We start from the raw sequence: 23,932 nt of genomic DNA, 5'->3' as shown, positions 1-23,932 counted from the left end.
AGCACCTGACAGAAAATATATACATAGAGATCCTAAGTAGTATTTAATCTTTCAATTATGACACTTATTGAATCTGAATAATCTGTAGCATTGATCTTTTCCTACAAATTATTAGTATGCAGTTATTGGCAATACCAGAAGCAGCTAAAAACTATAAAATCAATAATTTAAACTTATGTTTAAGCATAATTACATAAAAGTCGTTACATAACATTTACTCAGCATTTTTCTCTAGACAAAGAAATATTTTTACTTTAAGCTCATAATTTGTTTCTAAAATGCCACAGTTCTTCCCACTCACAATTATACAAACATTCACTGACACAAATCTTAAAAGTCCAATAAAATAACTTTAACATAACAAATTATTTTGCAGGACAATCTCTGATCAGCCACTGACCAATTTAGGAGCATGTGAACGTAAGTGTCTGGACGTTAGTTTTACTCGAGTTTTGGATTAATTGTACTTAACAAAAAATTAGTATTATACTCATTTCTAATTAATCATATGACCATATTTCTATCCTTTTCTCTATATACACACATATATTTCATGACATATTTATGTAGATATTGCAAGCTATTCTGCTTACTCAGTATTTATTTACATATATATGTGTAAAACTTCTTTTACACTATTACCTCTGCTTTCCATATTACCCATCATTGTGGCATATGGTAATCACAGCAGCTACTCGTTTGTTTATCCTTATTTCCCTGCAGATGAAATTTCTATCCTAAAAATTCATTTTATTAATGGTAATATTACCCATAGTATAAAATGTCATTAGTAATTCAAAGAAAAATACAATTATTTTAACCAGCCTAAAAAAGTAGTTTTGGTATCTTTTTTTTTTTTTTCTAATAGAGACAGGGTTTTGCTATGTTGCCCAGGTTGGTCTTGAATTCCTGGGCTCAAGTGATCCTCCTGCCTTGGGCTCCCAAAGTGCTGGAATTACAGGCATGAGCTACTATGCCTGGCCTAGTTTTTAATTTAATGATGGAAATTATAACATATTTTATTAGGAGGCCTAAGAAGGATTTCATCAAGTAATATAACAATACTAGTGTAATGGGTCTATAAAATACAAGGTCTTTTTCAGATTTTTATAACTAATCTTCCTTTTGATGGACACTTATCATGAAGGAAACCTGTAGCTCGCATATTGAACTCTTTTTCCCAAGAACTTAGTCCAGGTAACAGATTCCATTTATACCATGGGCAACGTGGTATGTCTCAAGTCTTTAGTAACAACAGTCTAGAAGATTGTAATGTTGAAGTACCACTCCTAGAAAACAGACATTGTTCTTTACAAAATGAGGTAGGACACGGACTTGAAAAGTAAAGAAGTTGGACACTGCCACTGAAAATAAGGATATTATGTACTCCAAAGCTGCCTTCTTAGCTTGAAGTCAAACTCACATCTCTTTAAGTAACAAATTCTAGTAAGATCGACACTTCAAAAACTGTAATGAAGTTCACACTTATCAAATCTCTCCCCTCGCCCTCCTCCCAGCATCAAGAAACAGATCACTGACCTATATTATTTCTTTAAAACACACACATAACACATAAACAAACACACACAGAGAGCTCTAAGTTGGTTTTTGTGTAGAGTGTGCCTTGACTGGCTTTAACCATAAGTCATTGGTTTGAAACATTTAAAAGGGTTCACACTGCTAACATGGGTTTGCCTTAAACTGCAAAACTTGCAGTTTAAATGTACATTAATTACAAAAATTTTAGCAAGTTGTGCTATGCATATTTGGCAAAACAGACTAAAAACGAAGCAAAATCACCACTAAATGCATTAAAAAAAAAAAATGGAGTTGCTATGTGTAGTTTAGAAAATACTTCTAAAGTAAAACAGGAATATATCTCAATAGTGGAAATGAGATCTGAAAAAATTAAGACACTATTTTATTTTTCATTCATTTTGCTTTGAATGACTGTTATTTTAGTGATTTTCTTTTTAAGGTGAGTGAAGTCAATGGTAAATTATGAGAGGGAAAAAAATGCAAAATTATTTAACTGTAAGGAAACTGTGCCACTAGGGAAATCTTAAAAGGGAACAAGATGCATTTAAAATTTTTTGACTGGGACATCAAACAAATCCTCTTTACACAGCAAAGGCAGTAACATCAATGAAATTTAATATATATACCAAATTACTGTATCTCATATGTCATAATCATCTTTGGTTAAAAACTCAGATTCAATACTTATAAACATCTAGACTTAGAGTTATAAATGATTCAAGTATACCTACATATCTTTTGCCAAAATCAATTTTGGAAAAAATGTTTAAGTAGTACTTTCATTTCCTACACATTTCTGGTTTAGGCAAATTTTATAAAATTCATTACTAGGTAGCATATACTTGCTATCAAGTTAAAGAATAATGATACTGCCTTATTCTCAAAGGATTAATTGAGGCAACAGTTACATATATTTTTTAAAGTAATATATATTTAAAGTAACAGGTTGGGCACTGTGGCTAACACCTGTAATCCCAGCACTTTGGGAGCCAAGGTAGGCGGATCACTTGAGGTCAGGAGTTTGAGACCAGCCTGGCCAACATGGTAATATTCTGTCTCTACTAAAAATACAAAAAACTGGCCAGGCATGGTGGCATGCGCCTGTAGTCCCAGCTACTAGGGAGGCTGAGGCAGGAGACTCGCTTGACCCCAGGAGGCGAAAGTTGCAGTGAGTTGCACTCCAGCCTGGGCGACAGAATGAGACACAGTCTCACGGAAAAAAAAAAAAGAAAAAAGAAAAAAAAAAAAGGTTCCAAGCACAATGCCTGGCACCACAGTTGTCTTCTAGTAAGTGGTAATTATTATTAGCTGTTAAATTTAAGCAATAAGACAAAATGAGCAGCTTTTTCCATATGTATTAAGTTTGTTTTTGTAAATTACTATTTTCCCATTACTGGATCTGTAGTTAAAGACTCTGAATTCACCTATGATGGAAACAACTCCTCCTCACATTAAAAACGAAAACAAAATATGAAGAAATAGAAGCCAGAAATGTCAAAATCCCTAAATTAATTACATCAAGAGCTTGCCCAACACCTTCTCTAAAGATCATATAAAATGATCATCAACATTTGAAACAGTAGCCTAGTTGCAATATTAAGATGTGATTTGGATTTAAGGTCTTCTGAAATGTAAATAAACACGGTAGCTAAATTTTGTACCTTCCTCTGCTCTTGCACCTTCATGATCAGTCATTCTAGTAGAGGCTGACCTAGACTGATTAATGATTCCTGAAGGGATGTGGGGCAGCTCATCATCTCCCAGATCAGCTATCATGTCGTAGAGTTTTGTCCTGTTGGCCCCTGTAAATTAATGTCAGCAGTAGAGGTTCATTTAATGGCTACCGCTTGACTTGCCAGCAGCGTCTAAAACCAGTTCATTAACAAAACAGACTATTAAGAAGTCTCAGTTATTAAAATATCAGAAAATTAAAGATGTCTTCCATTTTCCATACCATCCCCCAAAACACATTGAGTTTAAATATTTATTATTTCTGTGGAGAGAGAGATATATATAAAGATACATATATGTATTACATATTTATCTCTCTCTAAAGACATATATTATATCTCTCTCCATAGAATACTTAAGAGAGAGTTCTTTAAAGTTCTGTAAACTCACAGACACAGAAGGTATCATTAAAACAATGGAAAATTTTGGTGTTTAAGGTTAACATTTACCAGTATAAAGAATAAAACAAGGGCTTTTCAACATAACTCACTTGTTTAAAAAAGTTAACAAAGGAATAAGTGCAAATAATTTTTATGAGGGTGCAACAAACGATTAACTTTACCTGGTGTTTCCATGGATATTTTCCTGCCATGTTAGTACAAATTTGTCATTAACAAATCAACCCCAATTTCTTTCAAAATGTTTTTCTCATTTTTCCCAAATCTGAAAAACCTGATTTATCCATGAGATAGATCTCTGAGTTTCTCAAAATGATATGAAAGTCAGCACTGTCACAAGCCATAAATATAAGGGAAGAATTTTGGCTGTTGCCTGGATAATTCAGGCCAAAACATATAAAACGCAAAAGCTTCTGTAGTATTGTAGAATATTCTTTAACTCTGAAATTCAGAAATAGCGGAATTATTTATTTTGAACCATATATTTTGAAAGAAAACTTAAGTTTTAAGAATGTCAGAAAAAAATACTTTGAAAAGACAATGCTTTATAATCTACGTAAGTTTATAAATCTACATAAATAAAATAGGTAAGTCCAAGGTCAAAGATTATGACCTTATATTTACTAACGTCATCATTAATGGATGTTAAGTTCACTGTGGCTATTTCAGTGTAAGTAACTCTAAGAACTATTACCCATCTATGTATCCTTAACAAAATGCCAGGCAATTAGCTGGTAAAACTTCGTGGAAATAGGTGGACTTTTAAACATTTATTGATCCTATTTTACATTAATTCCTAATTTCTTAGAAATGCTTTAACAACTCTACTTCTGGATTAGGTAATATGTTATGTATTCTGAATTTCCTAACTAAAAATAATGAGGAAATTCAGTGTTACCTGAGGATTTCCCCCCAAAGAGAAATGACTGTAAACAAATTCTCCAATAAACAAAAAACTGTCTACTGGATATCCAACCACCAGTTAAATTCAACGTAAAAGAACATAAACATTATTCTTTCTCAAAAATAGCTCCCTTTTTTAACTTTCCCACTTGTATGACTACCACCACCATTTGTTTAATTTTGCTTCTTAAAATTCTGCAACCACATCTTAATTCTTCAACTTGTAAAATTATAAAAGGGTGGGGGCTGCTTTTAAAAAAGAATCTTCCTTTAAAGTATTCTCCAAGTTTATCTCTCTATTGACTTTAATCAAGGCTTTCAACCTTATGAATTACTACAACAGACTCCTAATCAGCTCTTCTATCTCTGAGCTCCATTTACCTTCAATCACATTAATATACTACAACTAATTTCCCAAAATTATCACATTTATTATATCTCCCTTCACTAAGAAACCACAAGTAGCATTTCAACACTCTGGATCAAAGTTAACTAAAATCATGTACTTAACCTTTCATGTGCTTTATGATCTGATCCTATTTTTTCTACCCCATCTTATCTTTTAATGATCCACAATACAAACTCCCTTCATTTTCCAGTCAAAGCAGTTTCCATATGTAGTTTCAGTGGTTCACTGAGTTTACTTCTGTCATATTTTGTCATATTTGTCTTCACCCGTTCTCAGAAAGGTGAGAACGCTTTCTACACACACACACACACACACACACACACACACACACACACACTTCCTAATCTTCTAACATGCACCTCAGCCTATATGAATTCTACCCATTCCTCCACATCAGTTTCATCTCTTCTGTAAAGCTTTTGTTGATCTTTCAATCTTATTTCTGCGTAACATAAAATGACTTTATTAAATACTACCTTGTAAATAATTTCATATGATAGTTAATGTGAAACATAATAAAGGCTTGACAAAGTTTTGTTACAGATAATGTAAAGTCAAAGTCTTTCTGTACACATGAACTGGGAGATATAGAAGAGAAAGAAATTAGGAGATATTATGGAAGCTACTGTTCAAACTGAGGATCCCAAATTATATAATATTATTTACATACTATAGCCAGATAGTTTCAGTGTGACACAGTGCCAAGTTGAGGAAATGATGAAACTTCCCTGCTCTAATCCTAGTTTCTCAAACGCTGCCAAAAGATGACAGCAGATTTCACAATTTAGTCTTTACTCTATTGTGTAGAGCATCTTTCAACTGCAAATTTAATGTCTTCATTTTCTTTCTAAACCTATCCAATATTCTAAATATAATAAATGCAACAAAACAATTTCAAATAAAAAATCTGAAGTCTTATCAGCAATGAGAAAACTGTAAGGGTAAAACAGGATACTAGACAATATTAATATCAATATTTAAACACATATTTGAAGGCCCATTAAGCACTAATTAAACAAAAACTGAAATGTATACAAGTACAAATACTTTTTCTAATTCTTACAGCAAGAAAAACTTTTATTTTTTAATTTTTGTTACTATTTTTGAGACAAGGTCTTGCCCTGTCACTCAGGCTAGAATGCAGTGACACAAACATGGCTCTCTACAGCCTTGATCTCCTTGGCTCTTGACCTCCCGGACTCAAGTGATCCTTCCGCCTCAGCCTGCCCAGTAGCTGGGACCACAGGCACGTACCACCAAGCTTGGCTAATTTTAAAAAAATTTTTATAGAGACAGGGTCTTACCATGTTGTCCAGGCTGGTCTTGAACTCTTAGACTCAGGCAATCCTCCTACCTCGGTCTCCAGAGTAGCTGGGACCACAGTCATGTACTACCACACTCAGCTAATTTTTGTATTTTTTATTTTTGTGGAGATGGTCTCACCATGCTGCCTAGCCTGGTATTGAGCTCCTGGGGTGAAGCAATCCTCTCTCCTAAGCATCCCAAAGTGCTAGGATTGCAGGCATGCACCACCGTGCCCAGCTAGAAAAACTTTTCTACTACTGTGAAAACAACCCACCTACTTCTTAACAAATACAAAGTCCTATATAAATGCATAATCCTCTAAACAGACTGACACAATGAAAAACATACTAATTATGCCACGTGTAAGCCAAACTATAGACTACGGTTACGTTTTCAAATTCCACTCTAACATATACACGCTCATGCCATGAAATTTATCTTCCTATGCTCTCTATCACTGTAAGTAAAATAGTACTTTTGAATAAATCTAACATTTTCCCTTTCTCAAGTAAGCCCTCCCTTTGTTGATCAACTTTTATATTCTGAAGCAAAACTGTTAGGAGGCAAACAATCTGGAAAAGATAAGCTTATTTAGTTAAGTCGTGTTTGCTAGATCTGTTCTATTTTCTATAATTAAAGCTTTCACACGACAACTGTTGTCTTAAATAAATATGAGATCACAATAGTAAGAAAAAATAACTTCAGCTGCAAAATGACTCTTCAGTTTTAAAAAGTGCACTGATTAAAGAGTATCAATCTGATACATTCTGATCCTAGGCAAAATACCTAAGTTATTTTCTTGAAAGAAAAAATCCCGAGTTAAAGGACATGAATAGTTTGTTTTTAAAGAGTGAAATTAAAGTCAGAAACATAAAACCACATGCCTACTGGAAAAGAACATGTCTTTCTATGAAACAATTTTGTTTTTGTCTTTGAGGGAGGAGAGAGAATATAACTATTCTGTGAGCTCTTCAAATTAGTACTATGTGCTAAACGGAAGTAGCTTACTCATCACAGATAATTTGTACTGTGAGCAAAGGTGTTTTTAAAAGCCTACTTAAGAGTAAGTTCCTCTTAAATGTATTCAAATGCCTAATTTTGGATATCTGACTTCAAGTCACACTTTAAAAAACTGGATTTCCTGTTGACAACATGTTTTCTTGGATCTGGAATAGCAAACGACAAATATTAATAAAAAACTTTAAAAATAAAAATTAGAAAATGACTTGGGGGAGCTCACTTACGATTTTTAAGAAATGCTGAAAAAGTTACAAGACTTCCCCGTTTCCAATGTATTGATAATCAGGCCAGAAGGTGCATAGCAATTCTGCAATGCCAGTAAAGGAAAGAAGGGAAATAGCAAAAAAAATCATATTCTATACATAGAAGAGACAGAAAAGTTAGGATAAATGAGAATAATTAGGAAAATTAAGATAAATCCACTAAGAACCAGGAATGCAAACACATATTCCCAAAATGTGAATTTTTTAAAATGGGGAAAGCCTATACATCTTTTCACGAAAGGAAATGAAATAATCTTTTTTTTTTTTTTTTGAGGCGGAGTCTCGCTCTGTCGCCCGGACTGGAGTGCAGTGGCCAGATCTCAGCTCACTGCAAGCTCCGCCTCCCGGGTTTACGCCATTCTCCTGCCTCAGCCTCCCGAGTAGCTGGGACTACAGGCGTCCGCCACCTCACCCAGCTAGTTTTTGTATTTTTAGTAGAGACGGGGTTTCACCGTGTTAGCCAGGATGGTCTCGATCTCCTGACCTCGTGATCCGCCCGTTTCGGCCTCCCAAAGTGCTGGGATTACAGGCTTGAGCCACCGCGCCCGGCCAGAAATGAAATAATCTTTTACTGGTAAGTTTAAATTTTATAGGCATAATATAGCTTAAGAGTAACAACAGGCTATAAGAATAATGGCTCCTATCAAAGGAAAATACATTATTATAATCCACAGTTTAAACTGTCCATGTTGAAAAGGAATAACAAATACCAAAGAAAGTCTTAAAAGATTTTTAGCCGCTTCTAACTAAAGCCTCCATATTTCAGATGCTTCGTTCACACTGTGTAATTTTTAATCAGTGATTTACATGTTTTTACTAAGACATAAAATACAGCACAAATGGAGACCTTAAAAAGTTAGAAAAATGCTATCAGCCCAACATTTTTACAAAAGATTCACTTCAAGCTCCTCCCAAATTACAGAAAAATTATTAAAAAGTGAAAGAAAACTGAGTTTTAGCTTAGATATTAGTATTGCATCAACGTTTACTTCTTGATTTTCATGACTGTACTATGGTCATACACCAGAATGTCTTTGTTTAAATACATACTAATATATTTAAAGAGCAACATGTCTATAACTTAGTTTTCTGAACTATTCAAAAAAAAAAAAAAAAATACATGGCCAGGTACAGTGGCTCATGCCTGAAATCTTTTTTTTTTTTTTTCTTTTTTGAGATGGTCTCCCTCTGTCGCCCAGGCTGGAGTGCAGTGGTGCGATCTTGGCTCACTGCAACCTCCGTCTCCTGGGTTCAAGTGATTCTCCTGCCTCAGCCTCCCCAAGTAGCTGGGACTACAGGTGTGAGCCACCACGCCCAGCTCATTTTTTTTGTATTTTTAGTAGAGACAAGGTTTCACGATGTTGGCCAGGCTGATCTCAAACTCTTGACCTCAGGTGATCTGCCCGCCTCGGCCTCCCAAAGTGCTGGGATTATAGGCACGAACCACTGCATCCAGCCTCATGCCTGAAATCTTAATGCTTTGGGAGGTTGAGGTGAGACGATCACTTGAGGCCATGAGTTTGAGACCTGCCCAGGCAACATACAGAGATCCTGTCTATTAAAAAATGTAAAAGTTAGCCAGGCATAGTGGTGCACACCTGTGGTCCCAGCTACTCGGGAGGCGGGAGTGGAAAGACTGCTTGAGCCTAGGAGTTTGAGGTTGCAGTGAGCTACGATGTGCTACTGCACTCCATCTGGGGAAGCAGAGAGCCTGTTTCAAAAAATAAATAAATGAAAAAGAATATATTTACAAAAAGGAAAGGGAAAAGCAAGTGTGGTAAAGTGTTAACATTTGGTGGGCAACCTGGGTGAAAAGTATATGGAATTCTCTGTACTATTCTCACAAAATTTTCTTAAGTCAGAAATTACGTCAAAATAAAAAGTTAAAAGGAAAAGAAAGCTTAACCCTGTGAAGCCTGAGACGAAAATAACTGCATCAAGCCTCTTTAGTTTCATGGTATTGACTCTTAAGAGTATTAATAAGATAAAGTACATCTCAATTATATTGTATATCTCACTTAGTGAAAAGGAAATACTGAAGTGGGTCTACATTCCAAGGCAAGGTTGTCACTTTTAACCCCTTTTCCTCTTGCAGGGGGCAGGGTAAAAAAAAAAAAAAAGAAAAAAAAAAGGAAGAGTGGGATACAGTGAACAAGCTGGAAGACACAGAAACTTTAACTTAGCACTTGATTTTAGAAGCCTTTCCATTTAAAAGTCAAATCTTGAGCGGGTCTTTACAAAGTTAAAAAGTCAGCATTCTTGCCATTTTTCTCTTTCCCTTCCAAAAAAAAAAAGAAAAAGAAAAAATACTGGATTACATCTGCTGATTCCATATGGTAAAGTCAGCAAATAGTTTTCTTCCCTCTAAGACGCTGCAGTGAAAAATCTGTCGAAGCTTATACTAATTCAGTAGGTGTGACTTATTAACAAATTCTGGAATAAAGAAAAAAATCAAGGTTGGTAAATGTATACAAATTTACATTTACATAGGTAGAATAAGTTCTGGTTCAATTATACAGTAGGGTGACTACAGCTAATGATAACGTATTCTGTATTTCAAGATAGCTGGAAAAAAGGGTATGAGTGCTGTAACCACAAAGAAATGATGAATATGCTAACTACTCTGATTTTCATTATTCAATGTTTAAATATATTAAAACGTCATACTGTGTCCCATAAATATTTATAATTATGTGTCATTTATAAGCAAAAAAAAAAAAATTTAAGAAATCAAAAGGCTACAGATAATGAATTATTCTAACTTGTACAAAGCTACCTAAGGAGAACATCAGAATAACAACATGGGCTAGATAATAGAAATGCTAAGAAATTCATGAATTACCTTTTCATGTAAAATTATATCTTAGTATTAACACGATGAGTTATTTGAATTAAGATCATTAGAAGTTTGTGATCTATAAACAGAAAAGTTTTTACTTTCTTAAACTCTATTTTCATGGCAAGGATTCAGAGCCAACATTTTCACACTGAATTCTGTATTCAAGAGCAAAAATTTTTTAATTTACAAAATTTCATAAAGGAAGTATAAAAAAGAAACATAATTTATTTCTCAATTATCTTTCCTGAGACACTTTGCTAGAGACCTTATCCCTATATCTACTTACATTAGTAGCCTTAAAGACAGTAATACTTTAAAAATGTTTAAAAATTAGAAACAAATATACATGTTTAACTAATAGAAGCTAAGTTAAATCCACAAAAATTGTATTTTAAATGACTGTGAAACATTAAGAAATAAGTTAAATTACAGCAATAATATTCTAGTTAAAATATTAAGAAGGAGGTTTTGTGTATACAGACTTTTAAGAAAAGATGGATGAATATATGCCAAATAGTCTCTGAGTGGTAGGATTGCAGGTGATTTTTATAGTTTTTCTTTATGTTCCTGTATACTTCTTATATTATCTGAATAACAAGCATGTGTTATGTTGATGATTATATAAGCAAAATTCATTTTTTTGAAAAAACAGATATGAAATCAAAATTAAAGTGGAATGGGCTGAATAACAGTATACCCATCTAGATAGTAAGATGTTATTGAGACATGAAAGCCTTAAGTTATGAATTTGGGGTCTCCAGGTACTGATTCAATAAAAGAAGTTCACTTTCATCCATTTCACATACTGGGTTCCTCTCTGTTGTTTGGAAAGGAAAAAAAAATCACAAACATATACAAAGGAGTTATTTGCTGACATAAAATGATGTTTTCTATGATGGTAGTAGGCAAATCATAATATTGTGTGTATTAAGGTCCAATTAAAAAAAACATAAGGCCGAGCATGGTGGCTCATGCCTATAATCTTAACACTCTGAAAAGCTGAGGTGGAAGAATGGCCTGAGGCCAAGAGTTCGAGACCAGCTTGGGCAATACAGAGAAACCCTATCTCTACAAAAAAATTTTAAAAATAAAATATTAGCCAGGTGTGGTGGCACGTGCCTATAGTCCCAGCTACTCAGGAGGCTGAGGTGGGAAGATATCTTGAGGGCAGGAGAGTTCAAGGCTACAGTGAGCTATAATTTGCACTACTGCACTCCAAATTGGTTTCTAAAAAAATTAAAATTTGTATGAGGGGTTAAAAATTCAGCTTTAGTTTATCTGTTTCTAATATTTCTTAAACACACTTAAACATACTTTAATTAAAAATATTTTTAAGAAAAGTTTAAAAGCAACAACTAAAAAAGACCTTGACTTACATCTTATTTGTAGAACTCAAAAAGATAACTCAAAGGTCTATCAGAGGGGGAAAATGGGATACTTCCATCTAAAATTAGAAGCAACATTACCTAATATTTCCAAAAAAAAAAAATCTTCAGCAGATTAAGTCAGTTTCTGATACTACATATAAAATAAGCAATCCACTAGTAAAATAAACCACTTTATTTCTTTAAAAAAAAAAAAAAAATTAAACCCTAGGCCGGGCACAGTGGCTCACGCCTGTAATCCTAGCACTTTGGGAGGCCAAGACAGGAAGATCATGATGAAGTCAGGAGATTGACACCATCCTGGCTAATGTGGTAAATCCTCATCTCTACTAAAAATACAAAAAATTAGCCAGGCATAGTGGCATGTGCCTGTAGTCCCAGCTACTCAGGAGACTGAGGCCGGAGAATCGCTTGAACCCAGGAGGCGGAGGCTGCAGTGAGCCGAGATTGCGCCGCTGCACTCCAGCCTGGGCGACAGAGTGAGACAGCATCCAAAAAAAAAAAAAATTAAATCCTAAAATTCTAATGTCATTTTGTCTATTCTAAAATAGTCAATCATGCAAATGTACTTTTATACTCAAAATGCTTGCATTATAGGTAAACGATGTTAGAACTAAACACAACCCTAGCCCAGTATCAAATGTTTTTAAATACAATAAGCAGTTCATTAGTCTTTTAATTCACACACAATAACAAAAGCTATCATAAAGTTATAAAAGAAAATTGTGTAACAGGTGAAACCCCCAAAACTTCACTTATTAGCCTCCACAGTAAATGAAATCACTCAAAAAAGGTTTTACTGAAAGAAACTCGCACATGTTTCTATCACACCTGCCATTTTATATATTAATGTATTTGTCACCAAAGAAACACAAAAAGAATGTCTGTATCGTTTTTGCCTTTTTCTCACCCTATTTTCTCCTTTATATAGTCAAAATGTTAGACTAGAAGGGGTCAATGGCCAGTTGAAAAGAGTCCCAAAATAAGTTTCAAGTCTCTCTAGTTAACAGTCATAGATCTGAAGATATTTTTATGTAGCAACTTTTAAGTTTGCACCACCAAATGGAAAAGAATTGCTACTTTAAGAGACATACTGTAGCGGATTTATATTTTAATAAGTAAATTGGTTAATATACAACACAGTGAAAAATACATCCAGGCACCAAGACACCCAGCAATGACTAAACAAACCCTACTGCCACCACTAACCTCCCACTCCTGGTCTCCTTCACCACAGTAGCCAAAAAATACTACCCAAGAGATTCTTCTTGCTGCTGCTGTTGTTCGTGGTTGGATTAAGACCAGAAAGCAGAAACTACAGAAAGGGCTTTCCTACTCACTGTAGGTAAGGATTCCCAAACTAAAAAATGTAACCTGGATATGAATTGTTTATAGCTATACTCTATGTATCAAAAATGGAGAAATTTATACTTTTCTCCCTTCTGAACAAATTTTTATTTTTTTATTCCAATGCCAATATTCCTAACAATTTGGCAAAGTTTTTAAAGCTTAAAAACAATCCTCAAAATCCTTTACCCTTCCCATATATTTTAAATGATTTTCTACTTGATCGATAACACATCCGAAATTATATACAAATTTCAATTATACAACAGACAAAGTTTAAAGTTAGTTGCCCCCTTTTTGAAACAAAAAATTAAGTTACACAAAAAAACAGAATTGAAGAATTTTTTTCTTAATTATTGGTATACAAAAATTATAATAGTCAGAATCTGCACTTACTCTTCACCCCTTTCTTCCCCTTTCGTTCCTTCTTGTACTGTTCCTTCAGTTTACTTATTAGTCCCTGGTCTACATCCCAAACCTCAGCAGTTGGGGAGAGGTCATCTTTATCTACATGCAGCATATTATTAAAAGAAAAAAAATCAGCAGTTGGCAATGCAAGCTGTTGGCAGTAAACTGTTATAGCTTTACATAATCATTAAAAAAATGTACTAATAGCATATACTCAAAATACTTTAAAGGTGCAGTCTCAGTTCTGGTATTCACAACTCAAACTCTAAATGCCCATGTCGTAAGTTTCTAAACATTTAATATCAACAGTTAAATAGTGCTTCATTTTCATGAACCACAAATTTGAAGGTTATCATTCACCAATAGACTGACATTAGAAATCTAATGTTATAAAAATAGATCACTGCATCTTTATAAAAATGTTAATAAAAAATTATTCAGCCAGCATCATAAAAGCAAATGAATGAAATACATGCGAACTACTCGGAAAAGTGCAAGCTAGAAAGTTAAGTGCTGTTTCATTGATGAAAATATTCATGCACCTTCTGTCATACTGATTCTGCATGCATAGGATTAACTGTACTAATGGAGAGGCATTCTAGTCCAATATAATACACATAAGTTGAAAAATACAATGTCTTGAATAATCCATACAAAGCATTCAGAAAGTCCCACCTCTGCCCCCACCCACCCAAATAGTTCAACATCTCATTACCTTCTTCCATTGGTCTACAACTAAGATTAGCAAAAAAACAAAAACAAAAAAAAAAAAAACAAAAAAAAACAAAACTCAAATTCCACTGAAGAATTTTTTGAAAATTGATTTTTTTTTCAGGATAAAAGTAGTGATCAGCATGGAGAAGTGAAAACATACATTGCTGTACATCTGCTAAAGCTACATCAGCTATTTTAGCTGAATAATAAATCCATATTTAACTAAATACTTGTGCCTGAGAAAATTTACTCATAGTCAACTAGAGGAAAAACAGCATTAAAAAGAGGCAGCATAAAAATAATTAAGTCTTTGAGACTTATTTTAAATATTGAGGATTTTTCCTTCCTTTGTGTGGTTTTAAAACAGCCACGTTATAAGGAAGTTTAACACCCTGACTTGTTAAATTTTTGATAATTCAGTATATTCTGGCTCACAAGTTTTGTAAGAGCCACCCTAGGACTCACTGACTTAATCTATAAAGTAGACATAAAAAGCCGTTCTCTTCCTTTATAGATTGTTATACGTACCAAACTTAAGAAATTCTCATATTTGAATGGCACACAGAAATGCAAATATTTACTGTACCTTGAGTTTTTCTTGCTACAATTGTCGTAACTTTTTCCCTGATGGTTAGACCACCTATGATCACAGGTGGTCAGTATGTGGAAAGCTAAATCCTAAGCTTTAAATTAATTTGCTAACTTGAATTACTTGAAACTAAGTTACTCATGACTAAAACTTACACCTAAGATTATCTGTCAAATCCACAAATTGTAATGCTGTTGGTAATACAGTTGTAAAGAGAAAATTCACTTTACTCAATTCACATGCACTCAAATCATGAAGTTTCCTGAAAACTACACTGCATCAGGAATCCTTCTGTAAACTTATTGAATATACTAAGAAAAACGGGATCTCAACAATTAATCATTTGCACTCATCTTAATGAAGTTAACAATTCTTAATTTCAACTACTTAAAGCAAGACAAATTGATACATTATGAGCAAATATTTTTTAAACCTCACAGAGAACAAAAAAACTTAAGTTGTATAAAGTTTATATAGGAAATCAGATAGAAGAGAAAAATTTAATAAGAGCCAAACAGTTTTCTAAAAGACCTGTGTAGAGAGAATAAAACTGTGAACAGCTCTAATGTTGACAAAGAGAGTGGAGTGAAAATGCATAGAGAATAAAAAAAGGATAAACTTAAGGAAAAAATATTACTTGCAAGATAATCTCAAATCTAGAAAACAAAGGTAAATTTAGGCAGTGCAAAGAACAGGTTGGTGAATGCATATGTGCAAAAACAACATCCTGAAACTTGCCTGGTAAGTAACAGCTGTTTGGTATTGCTTATAAGAAACAGATAAGAACAAAAGGGAAGAGGCAGCATAATCTTCTACATATTAATCCTGTTTTTAAAAAATCTAGGGGGAAAAAATACCAAGAAATGAGGTTGAATCATTTACGGTAACTTTTACGTCTAAAAGAAAACACAAATATGCATAAGAAAGTTGACTCCTGACAGCTCAAACCCACAAAAACATGAAATTCTACTATGGTAATTCTGATTACCAAAGCAGAGGAATTATACACATCTATTAACTGTAGCATAAATTTGTAACTAACTTTATGCATGTACTTATACTTTATCCATTATACTTAAGTACGAACATTCAGGTGCTAATTGTATTTTGTAGTTCTATAAATCTCTACAGATCAGTTTCAAAGATAGGAGACAATAAATGAACATTCTTAAAATGCCTAGTCTCCATGAAAGAAAAAGCAAAATAGAAATGCCAACTATTGTTTTTGATAATTAGAAGAACTAAAAATCACTAATATTAAACTCAGACTATCTAACATAGATGACAGTGAAAAGAGAGTTAGAAAGCTTGCCAGAAGGCAGTGGTTTCATAAGATAAAAAAAAAATTCAAAGTCAGAGATAACAAAGTTAATTGTCGATTGCTAATATACAAAATAAAAACCAGATTCTCTAATGTAAGGACTACAGTGTATGTTTCATTAAGACAAGACTTACATTTTTAAAAAATCAGGGCTCTTTTACTCAATAATTCAAATCTGGGCCGGGCATCGTGGCTCACATCTGTAATCCCAGAACTCTGGGAGGCCGTGGCAGGTGGATCACCTGAGGTCAGGAGTTCAAGACCAGCTTGGCCAACATGGTGAAACCCTGTCTCTATTAAAAATAGAAAAACTGGCCGGGCATGGTGGCACACGCCTGTAATCCCAGCTACTCTGGAGGCTGAGGCAGGAGAATCACTTGAATCCGGGAGGCGGAGGTTGCAGTGAGCCGAGATCGTTACATTGCACTCCAGTCTGGGTAACAGAGTGAGACACTGTCTCAAAAAGAAAAAAAAGAAAAAAAAATCTGAAAGCTACCACTTTCCTATTTATAAATATATTCAAATTTTTAGAAAATGAATTCCATAAATATAAAGAGTGTTTGCATATTCATCGTCTTTGCTTTGGAAAAAATGACTATGACATCTTGTTGAGTAGAGATGAAGAACTTTGGAAACACTGCATAAATCACTTGACAGTTTTCATTTCTCACAGAAAAAAACTATTTGAACCATCTTGTACTTAAATGAGTTATTTTCCTTCATCAAGAACTTAAAATGTTTTAAAGATAATATTTCCGTCTTGTCTGGAAGTAAGAGACCTTTCCGATTATTTCCACTTACATAGGAGACACCGGCACTATCAAATAATGATAGTAAAAAGCAAAGTATTGAGAGTTGTCTTAAAACTCTGCTCTACAATCAAAAGTCTTCAGAGAGAAGGACCAATCAGTTGTACATAATATGGGAACTATTATCAAAGAAATAATGCCATTCCAGGCCGGGCGCGGTGGCTCAAGCCTGTAATCCCAGCACTTTGGGAGGCCGAGACGGGCGGATCACGAGGTCAGGAGATCGAGACCATCCTGGCTAACACGGTGAAACCCCGTCTCTACTAAAAATACAAAAAACTAGCCGGGCGAGGTGGCGGCGCCTGTAGTCCCAGCTACTCGGGAGGCAGAGGCAGGAGAATGGCGTGAACCCGGGAGGCGGAGCTTGCAGTGAGCTGAGATCTGGCCACTGCATTCCAGCCTGGGTGACAGAGCGAGACTCCGTCTCAAAAAAAAAAAAAAAAAAGAAATAATGCCATTCCATACCAATTACATTCCTGAATTTTTTATCCTTTTGACTAAATTTCTAGCAACTCTAGGCTAAGGAAACAGGAATAAGTATGTGTCAAGATTTAGCTAAAAAGATACTCGATAAATATTTTGATCATTTTCTTTTTAATGAAAATAATCTAAATGTGCATCATAGGGCTCTGGTTAAATAAAATCATGGCACATTATTGACAGAATGTTATCCAGCTACTAAAAATGATGCTGATTGGGCATGGTGGCTCATGCCTGTAATCCCAGTAGTTTGGGAGGCCAAGGCAGGCAGATTGCTTGAGTCCAGGAGTTCAAGACTAGCCTGAGCAACATGGCCAAACTCAGTCTCTACCAATTTAACAAAAAAAAAAAAAAAAGGCAAAAATTAGCCAGGTGTGGTCACACGCCTGTGGTCTCAATTATTCAGGCGGCTGAGGTGGGAGACCCCCTGAGCCTGGGAGGTGAAGGTCACAGTGAGCCAAGATTGCACCATGGCACCCCAGCCTGGGCAACAAAGCGAGATCCTATGTAAAAAAGGGGGTGGGGGGATGCAGAAGAACCATGTATTAAGTGAAAAGTGTGCATTACAAATCAACATTGAGAAAACTCCTTATTTTACTAAATAAGTAAATATATATACACATACTTATAAAAAATATTCATCTTCGCATGTATTTGTAGGTTCTAAGTTTTCTAAAACACACTTGTATTACAAAATAATTATATATTTATATAATTACAAAACAATCAGGAAAAAAGCAATACTTTTGAAATTACTGGAAAAAGGTATTTCCAACATTGAATGTCTGCACAGAGAAGCTGAAAGAAAAGTTAAATATTTTTACTGTTTCTCCTGAGCAATGCTGATTTTGAAGAAAGGTACTCTTCTAAAACACAATCATTCAAATAGTAAGTACAAAAATGTAGTCTAGAAGGTAATTGTGGAGTTTTCTCATGTTTGAATTAATGTGTCTCTTCTATTTCCATTTAGAAGAAGAAAGAAGTGAAGGTCTGAAAATAATGCTTAAGAACTATAATAAGAAAACTGGTGGCAAAATTCAAATCTTTGAAGTACCTGATTCTTTTTTTATATCAAGATAGTTAATAAATGTACTATGTATTAGGTTTTTTCTCTCTTGCTATTAGCAATATTTGGTTTAAACACATAAATAAGGCATCTTTTAAAAGCCAAGTGTTTGCTATCAAAGTAGTTTTTTAAAAAAATCTAGTGATTATTCCTCTTGCTTGTAATTAAGCAAAACTTTGATGCATTAAAATAACCTTCTCCAGGTTAGGCGCGGTAGCTCATGCCTCTAATCCCAGCACCCTGGGAGGCCAAGGCCGGTGGATCACGAGGTCAAGAGATCGAGACCATCCTGGCCAACATGGTAAAACCTCACCTCTACTAAAAATACAAAAATTAGCTTGGTGTGGCAGTGCACACCTGTAGTCCCAGCTACTCGGGAGGCCAAGGTAGGAGAATCACTTGAACCTGGGAGGCGAAGTTGCAGTGAGCCAAGATTGCACCACTGCACTGCAGCCTGGCAACAGAGCGAGACTCCATTTCAAAAATAATAATAATGATGATAAAATAAACAAATAAATAAATAAATAACCTTCTCCAATAAAGCTCAGTAAACACACTTTGTTCTACCTACAACACGCTGATATTAAATGAGGAATGCAGGAACATATTTACTAGGAAAAACATTAAGGACGTCAGCTATTCATTTAAAATACTTTTTACACGTATTTTACCTCCTAATGGGGTTTTTAACCATGTACAGACAGAGAATGGTTTTCTCTTAGTTATGGCTGAATCATTATTAGCACAATGTACCACTTCCAAAGTTTAGGACCTAACATTTTGCACACTGAATATTATAGGTAATAAAGTGTAGTATCTTCATTAAATTGTGCTCAATATAGAGCTATAACTCAGGATGAGTAGCTTTATTCTTTCTTAGTAATTAGTCAGATAACACTATATGGACATACTGAGTGTTAAATCTTCCTAAATCTAGAATATCAAATTAAACAATGGGAATGTTCAACACTGAATATATACATTTTTAAAAATCTACTAAAGGGAAAGAAATTGGATTTCCAAATCAATTAAATGTTTCAACTTTAAATCCAGACAAATTCTAAAAGTCAAAACCCACCAAAAGCCATATATATCATACAGTTTAGTCACCAAATTTAAATAAATTGGTACAAAATACATTGCTATTATTCAATATCACTTCCCCTTGCTCTCAGTTTAACTGCCACCATACACTGATACACACATTCCACATAAAATATTTAAGAATAACCCATCATTAAGGGCTAGATTTCCTCCCACCCCCTATTTCTTTATGATCTTACCCCATTCTGTGCCATCCCCCGAACTCCGTGCTTCTCCAGCTCCTTCACCATCTTCAGCAGTCACTAAAAAATCAAATTCTTTCAGTGCTTCCTCAGTATCAGGATCGTCAGTTAGGTCAGCAGCTAAACCTTCATTACCTATCTGTAAATAGAATATAAACCAAGAATTACTTTTATCCTAAATGGAAAAGGGATGCTTTAATATCGTCACATAACTACATTTACACACCCATTTTAAAATTACTTGGATCCAAAATTTTAGATTTCCCATGTAATTCACAAATCCCAAATTATACTTTAGATAAATGGTTCAACAGTGCTGTGCCAAGATTGATCTAAGTAATGTGGCACTAAAAATGGTTTAAGTGCTAATCATCAAGAATAGTTAACTTCTTAAATTACAGTACATTCACAGTTAGTCCTCCATTAAAGAACCAGTCACTTATTTGCATTCTGATATGTTATGTTGAATTGACCTCATAAATGGGAAACTGCATGCTTAGTCCTTCACTTATAGAGATATGGCATAGTAACTAATTTAAGTTCATAGCTGTGATAATTATAATAGTGCTTTACCTTTCAGAACAAAAAAATAAATAAAAAGGATCAAAATCCCTATTCACTCAAATAGATGTTATGCATATAGAATGTGTCAAAAAAAATCTGAAAACTAATTTTGTAGACCAGAAACTTTTGTGGAACATTGTCATTTTCTTCTTACATTACTGTAAAATCTCAAATACCAACAATTAAACCTACCCACCTGTTGAAATACTGTACACTACTCTGGTAATTCACGAATGGATGATCAACTTGACTTTGGCTTCTATAGCTAGGCCCTCAAATCATTAAAATAGATAAACCTGTTTCTTAGGTTATGAGCAAAAGCGAATTTTTATTATTCCTTACTAAAAAACAAGACTGTTGAAACTTATTTATAATTCATAGATTACTCCCTCACCCAGGGTGGAAGTATTCCTATTGCAACTTCAGTTAATTTATCACTGGTGTGCCGTACATGAAGAGACAGAATTCAGCAGCGATTCTCAATTGTGGCAGAAGTAGAAAGGGCATCACTTTAAAAAGGTTTCAAAATCAATGAACTAGTCCTATAAATACAGACCTTTTCTTGTCCATTTAGTGAATAATACAGCAAACAATTCCTAATCTATGTGTGTAACGCAAAAAGAGCTGACCACATAAAACTTTTAAACAATATGTAAAATAAAGATGATCAATCACTCCCAATGTAACTTAAGACATCTAAAAAATTCCTATTCCATGAGCAAAAACTGGAAGCATTCCCTTTGAAAACTGGCATAAGACAGGGATGCCCTCTCTCACCACTCCTATTCAACATAGTATTGGAAGTTCTGGCCAGGGCAATCAGCCAGGAGAAAGAAATAAAGGGTAATCAATTAGGAAAAAAGAGGAAGTCAAATTGTCCCTGTTTGCAGATGACATGATTGTATATTTAGAATATCCCATTGTATCAGCCCAAAATCTCCTTAAGCTGATAAGCAACTTCAGCAAAGTCTCAGGATACAAAATCAATGTGCAAAAATCACAAGCATTCCTATACACAAATAACAGACAAACAGAGAGCCAAATCATGAGTGACTCCCATTCACAATTGCTTCAAAGACAATAAAATACCTAGGAATCTAATTTACAAGGGATGTGAAGGACCTCTTCAAGGAGAACTACAAACCACTGCTCAACGAAATAAAAGAGGACACAAACAAATGGAAGAACATTCCATGCTCATGGATAGGAAGAATCAATATCGTGAAAATGGCCATACTGCCCACGGTAATTTATAGATTCAATGCCATCCCCATCAAGCTACCAATGACTTTCTTCACAGAATTGGAAAAAACTACTTTAAAGTTCATATGGAACCAACAAAGAGCCAGCATTGCCAAGACGATCCTAAGCCAAAAGAAGAAAAGCTGGAGGCATCAAACTACCTGACTTCAAACTATACTACAAGGCTACAGTAACCAAAACAGCATGGTACTTGTACCAAAACAGAGATATAGACCAGTGGAACAGAACAGAGCCCTCAGAAATAATACCACACATCTACAACCATCTCATTTTTGACAAACCTGACAAAAACAAGAAATGAGGAAAGGATTCCCTATTTAACAAATGGTGCTGGGAAAACTGGCTAGCCATATGTAGAAAGCTGACACTGGATCTCTTCCTTATACCTTATACAAAAATTAATTCAAGATGGATTAAAGACCTAAATGTTAGACCTAAGACTATAAAAACCCTAGAAGAAAACCTAGGCAATACCATTTAGGACACAGGCATGGGCAAGGACTTCATGACTAAAACACCAAAAGCAATGGCAACAAAAGCCAAAATGACAAATGGGATCTAATTAAGCTAAAGAGCTTCTGCACAGCAAAAGAAACTACCATCAGAGTGAACAGGCAACATATAGAATGGGAGAAAATTTTTGCCATCTATCCATCTGACAAAGGGCTAATATCCAGAATCTACAAAGAGCTTAAACAAATTTACAAGAAAAAAATCAACCCCATCAAAAAGTGGGCAAAGGATATGAACAGACACTTCTCAAAAGAAGACATTTATGCAGTCAACAGACACATGAAAAAATGCTCATCATCACTGGCCATCAGAGAAATGCAAATCAAAACCACAATGAGATACCATCTCACACCAGTTAGAATGGAGATCACTAAAAAGTCAGGAAACAACAGGCACTGGAGAGGATGTGGAGAAATAGGAACATTTTTACACTGTTGGTGGGACTGTAAACTAGTTCAATCATTGTGGAAGACAGTGTGGCAATTCCTCAAGGATCTAGAACTAGAAATACCATTTAATCCAGTCATCCCATTACCGGGTATATACCCAAAGGATTATAAATCATGCACCTATAAAGACACATGCACACGTATGTTTATTGCAGCACTATTCACAATAGCAAAGACTTGGAACCAACTCAAATGCCCATCAGTGATAGACTGGATTAAGAAAATGTGCCACATATATACCATGGAATACTATGCAGCCATAAAAAAGGATGAGTTAATGTCCTTTGTAGGGACATGGATGAAGCTGGAAACCATCATTCTCAGCAAACTATCACAAGGACAGAAAACCAAACACCACATGTTCTCACTCATAGGTGGGAACTGAACAATGAGAACACCTGGACACAGGAAGGGGAACATCACACAACGGGGCCTGTTGTGGGGTGGGGGGAGTGGGGAGGGATAGCGTTAGGAGATATACCTAACGTAAATGACGAGTTAATGGGTGCAGCACACCAACATGGCACATGTATACATATTTAACAAACCTGCACATTGTGCACAGGTACCCTAGAACTTAAAGTATAATTTTTAAAAAATGGTAATAGCACACACGCAAAAAAAAATTCCTATTCCAACTATATGAATATATAGCTAATAAGAATATAAAAGCTAATTCCTACTTTGTGTTTATTTATCCGATGTTTGTCTTTTCCTTCTGGGATGCCTTCAATCATGTCATTTTCCTCTTCTTCATCACTGTCATCAGCATTTTCTAAGAAATTGAATGTCTCCAGAACATCACCAGAGGACCTGTGCAAAGGAAAAAAGATGAATCCAACTATTCCAATGGTTGGTTCTAATATTTCTTTCTGGTTCCCATTTTAAATCAATTCTTAAAACTAAAGAGATTTGAATGACTACCTACTGTCTGAGGACTTTATTCAAGAAAAAAAGTTTGAAAGATTTATGTTCTACAACTGAAATAAAAGTAATTACTCTCTGCTGACTTTCTCCAAAGTTCATTGTACAAAATATTTTAGGTAATTACCGCAACAAAATAAAATCCTATAGTATTAGACACTCAAACACATATTATTAGTTCTCAAAATAAAGCCATCATAAATGAGCAACTGAAACTTAGTATTTCTTATAACTACAACCTTTTACAGTTTGGTCTAAATGTTTGAGGACTAAAACAGTAAATACCAAAGTTTATCAGGTGGGGCCAGGGACAGTGCTTCATAACTGTAATCCCAGCACTTTGGGAGGTGAATGGGGGGAGACCGCTTGAGCCTAGAGTTCAAGACCATCCTGGGCAACATAGTGAA

General features: G+C 34.7%; 1 protein-coding gene across 4 annotated transcripts in view; it reads right to left on the bottom strand.

Annotated features, from left to right (window-relative positions):
• The window catches only part of STRN3 (striatin 3), a 137,289-nt gene that overhangs the window by 22,234 nt on the left and 91,123 nt on the right, over nucleotides 1–23,932 (bottom strand). Inside the window, exons 6-9 of one of the 4 annotated variants that reach the window (XM_033188343.1) lie at nucleotides 23,285–23,414; nucleotides 19,810–19,951; nucleotides 13,536–13,646; nucleotides 3,201–3,341 (exon numbers count right to left, since the gene is read on the bottom strand). In XM_033188343.1, coding sequence (XP_033044234.1) covers nucleotides 3,201–3,341; nucleotides 13,536–13,646; nucleotides 19,810–19,951; nucleotides 23,285–23,414 — 524 coding nt within the window. The remainder of the gene's footprint in view (nucleotides 1–3,200; nucleotides 3,342–13,535; nucleotides 13,647–19,809; nucleotides 19,952–23,284; nucleotides 23,415–23,932) is intronic. The other 3 variants (XM_033188344.1, XM_033188345.1, XM_033188346.1) reach the window with 3 other exon arrangements.

The sequence above is a fragment of the Trachypithecus francoisi genome, unplaced genomic scaffold (genome assembly GCF_009764315.1).
Source record: "Trachypithecus francoisi isolate TF-2019V2 unplaced genomic scaffold, Tfra_2.0 Lachesis_group3, whole genome shotgun sequence".
Taxonomy (NCBI): domain Eukaryota; kingdom Metazoa; phylum Chordata; class Mammalia; order Primates; family Cercopithecidae; genus Trachypithecus; species Trachypithecus francoisi.
The sequence above is the reverse complement of the archived record's forward strand: the minus strand, read 5'-3'. Positions and strand labels throughout refer to the sequence as shown.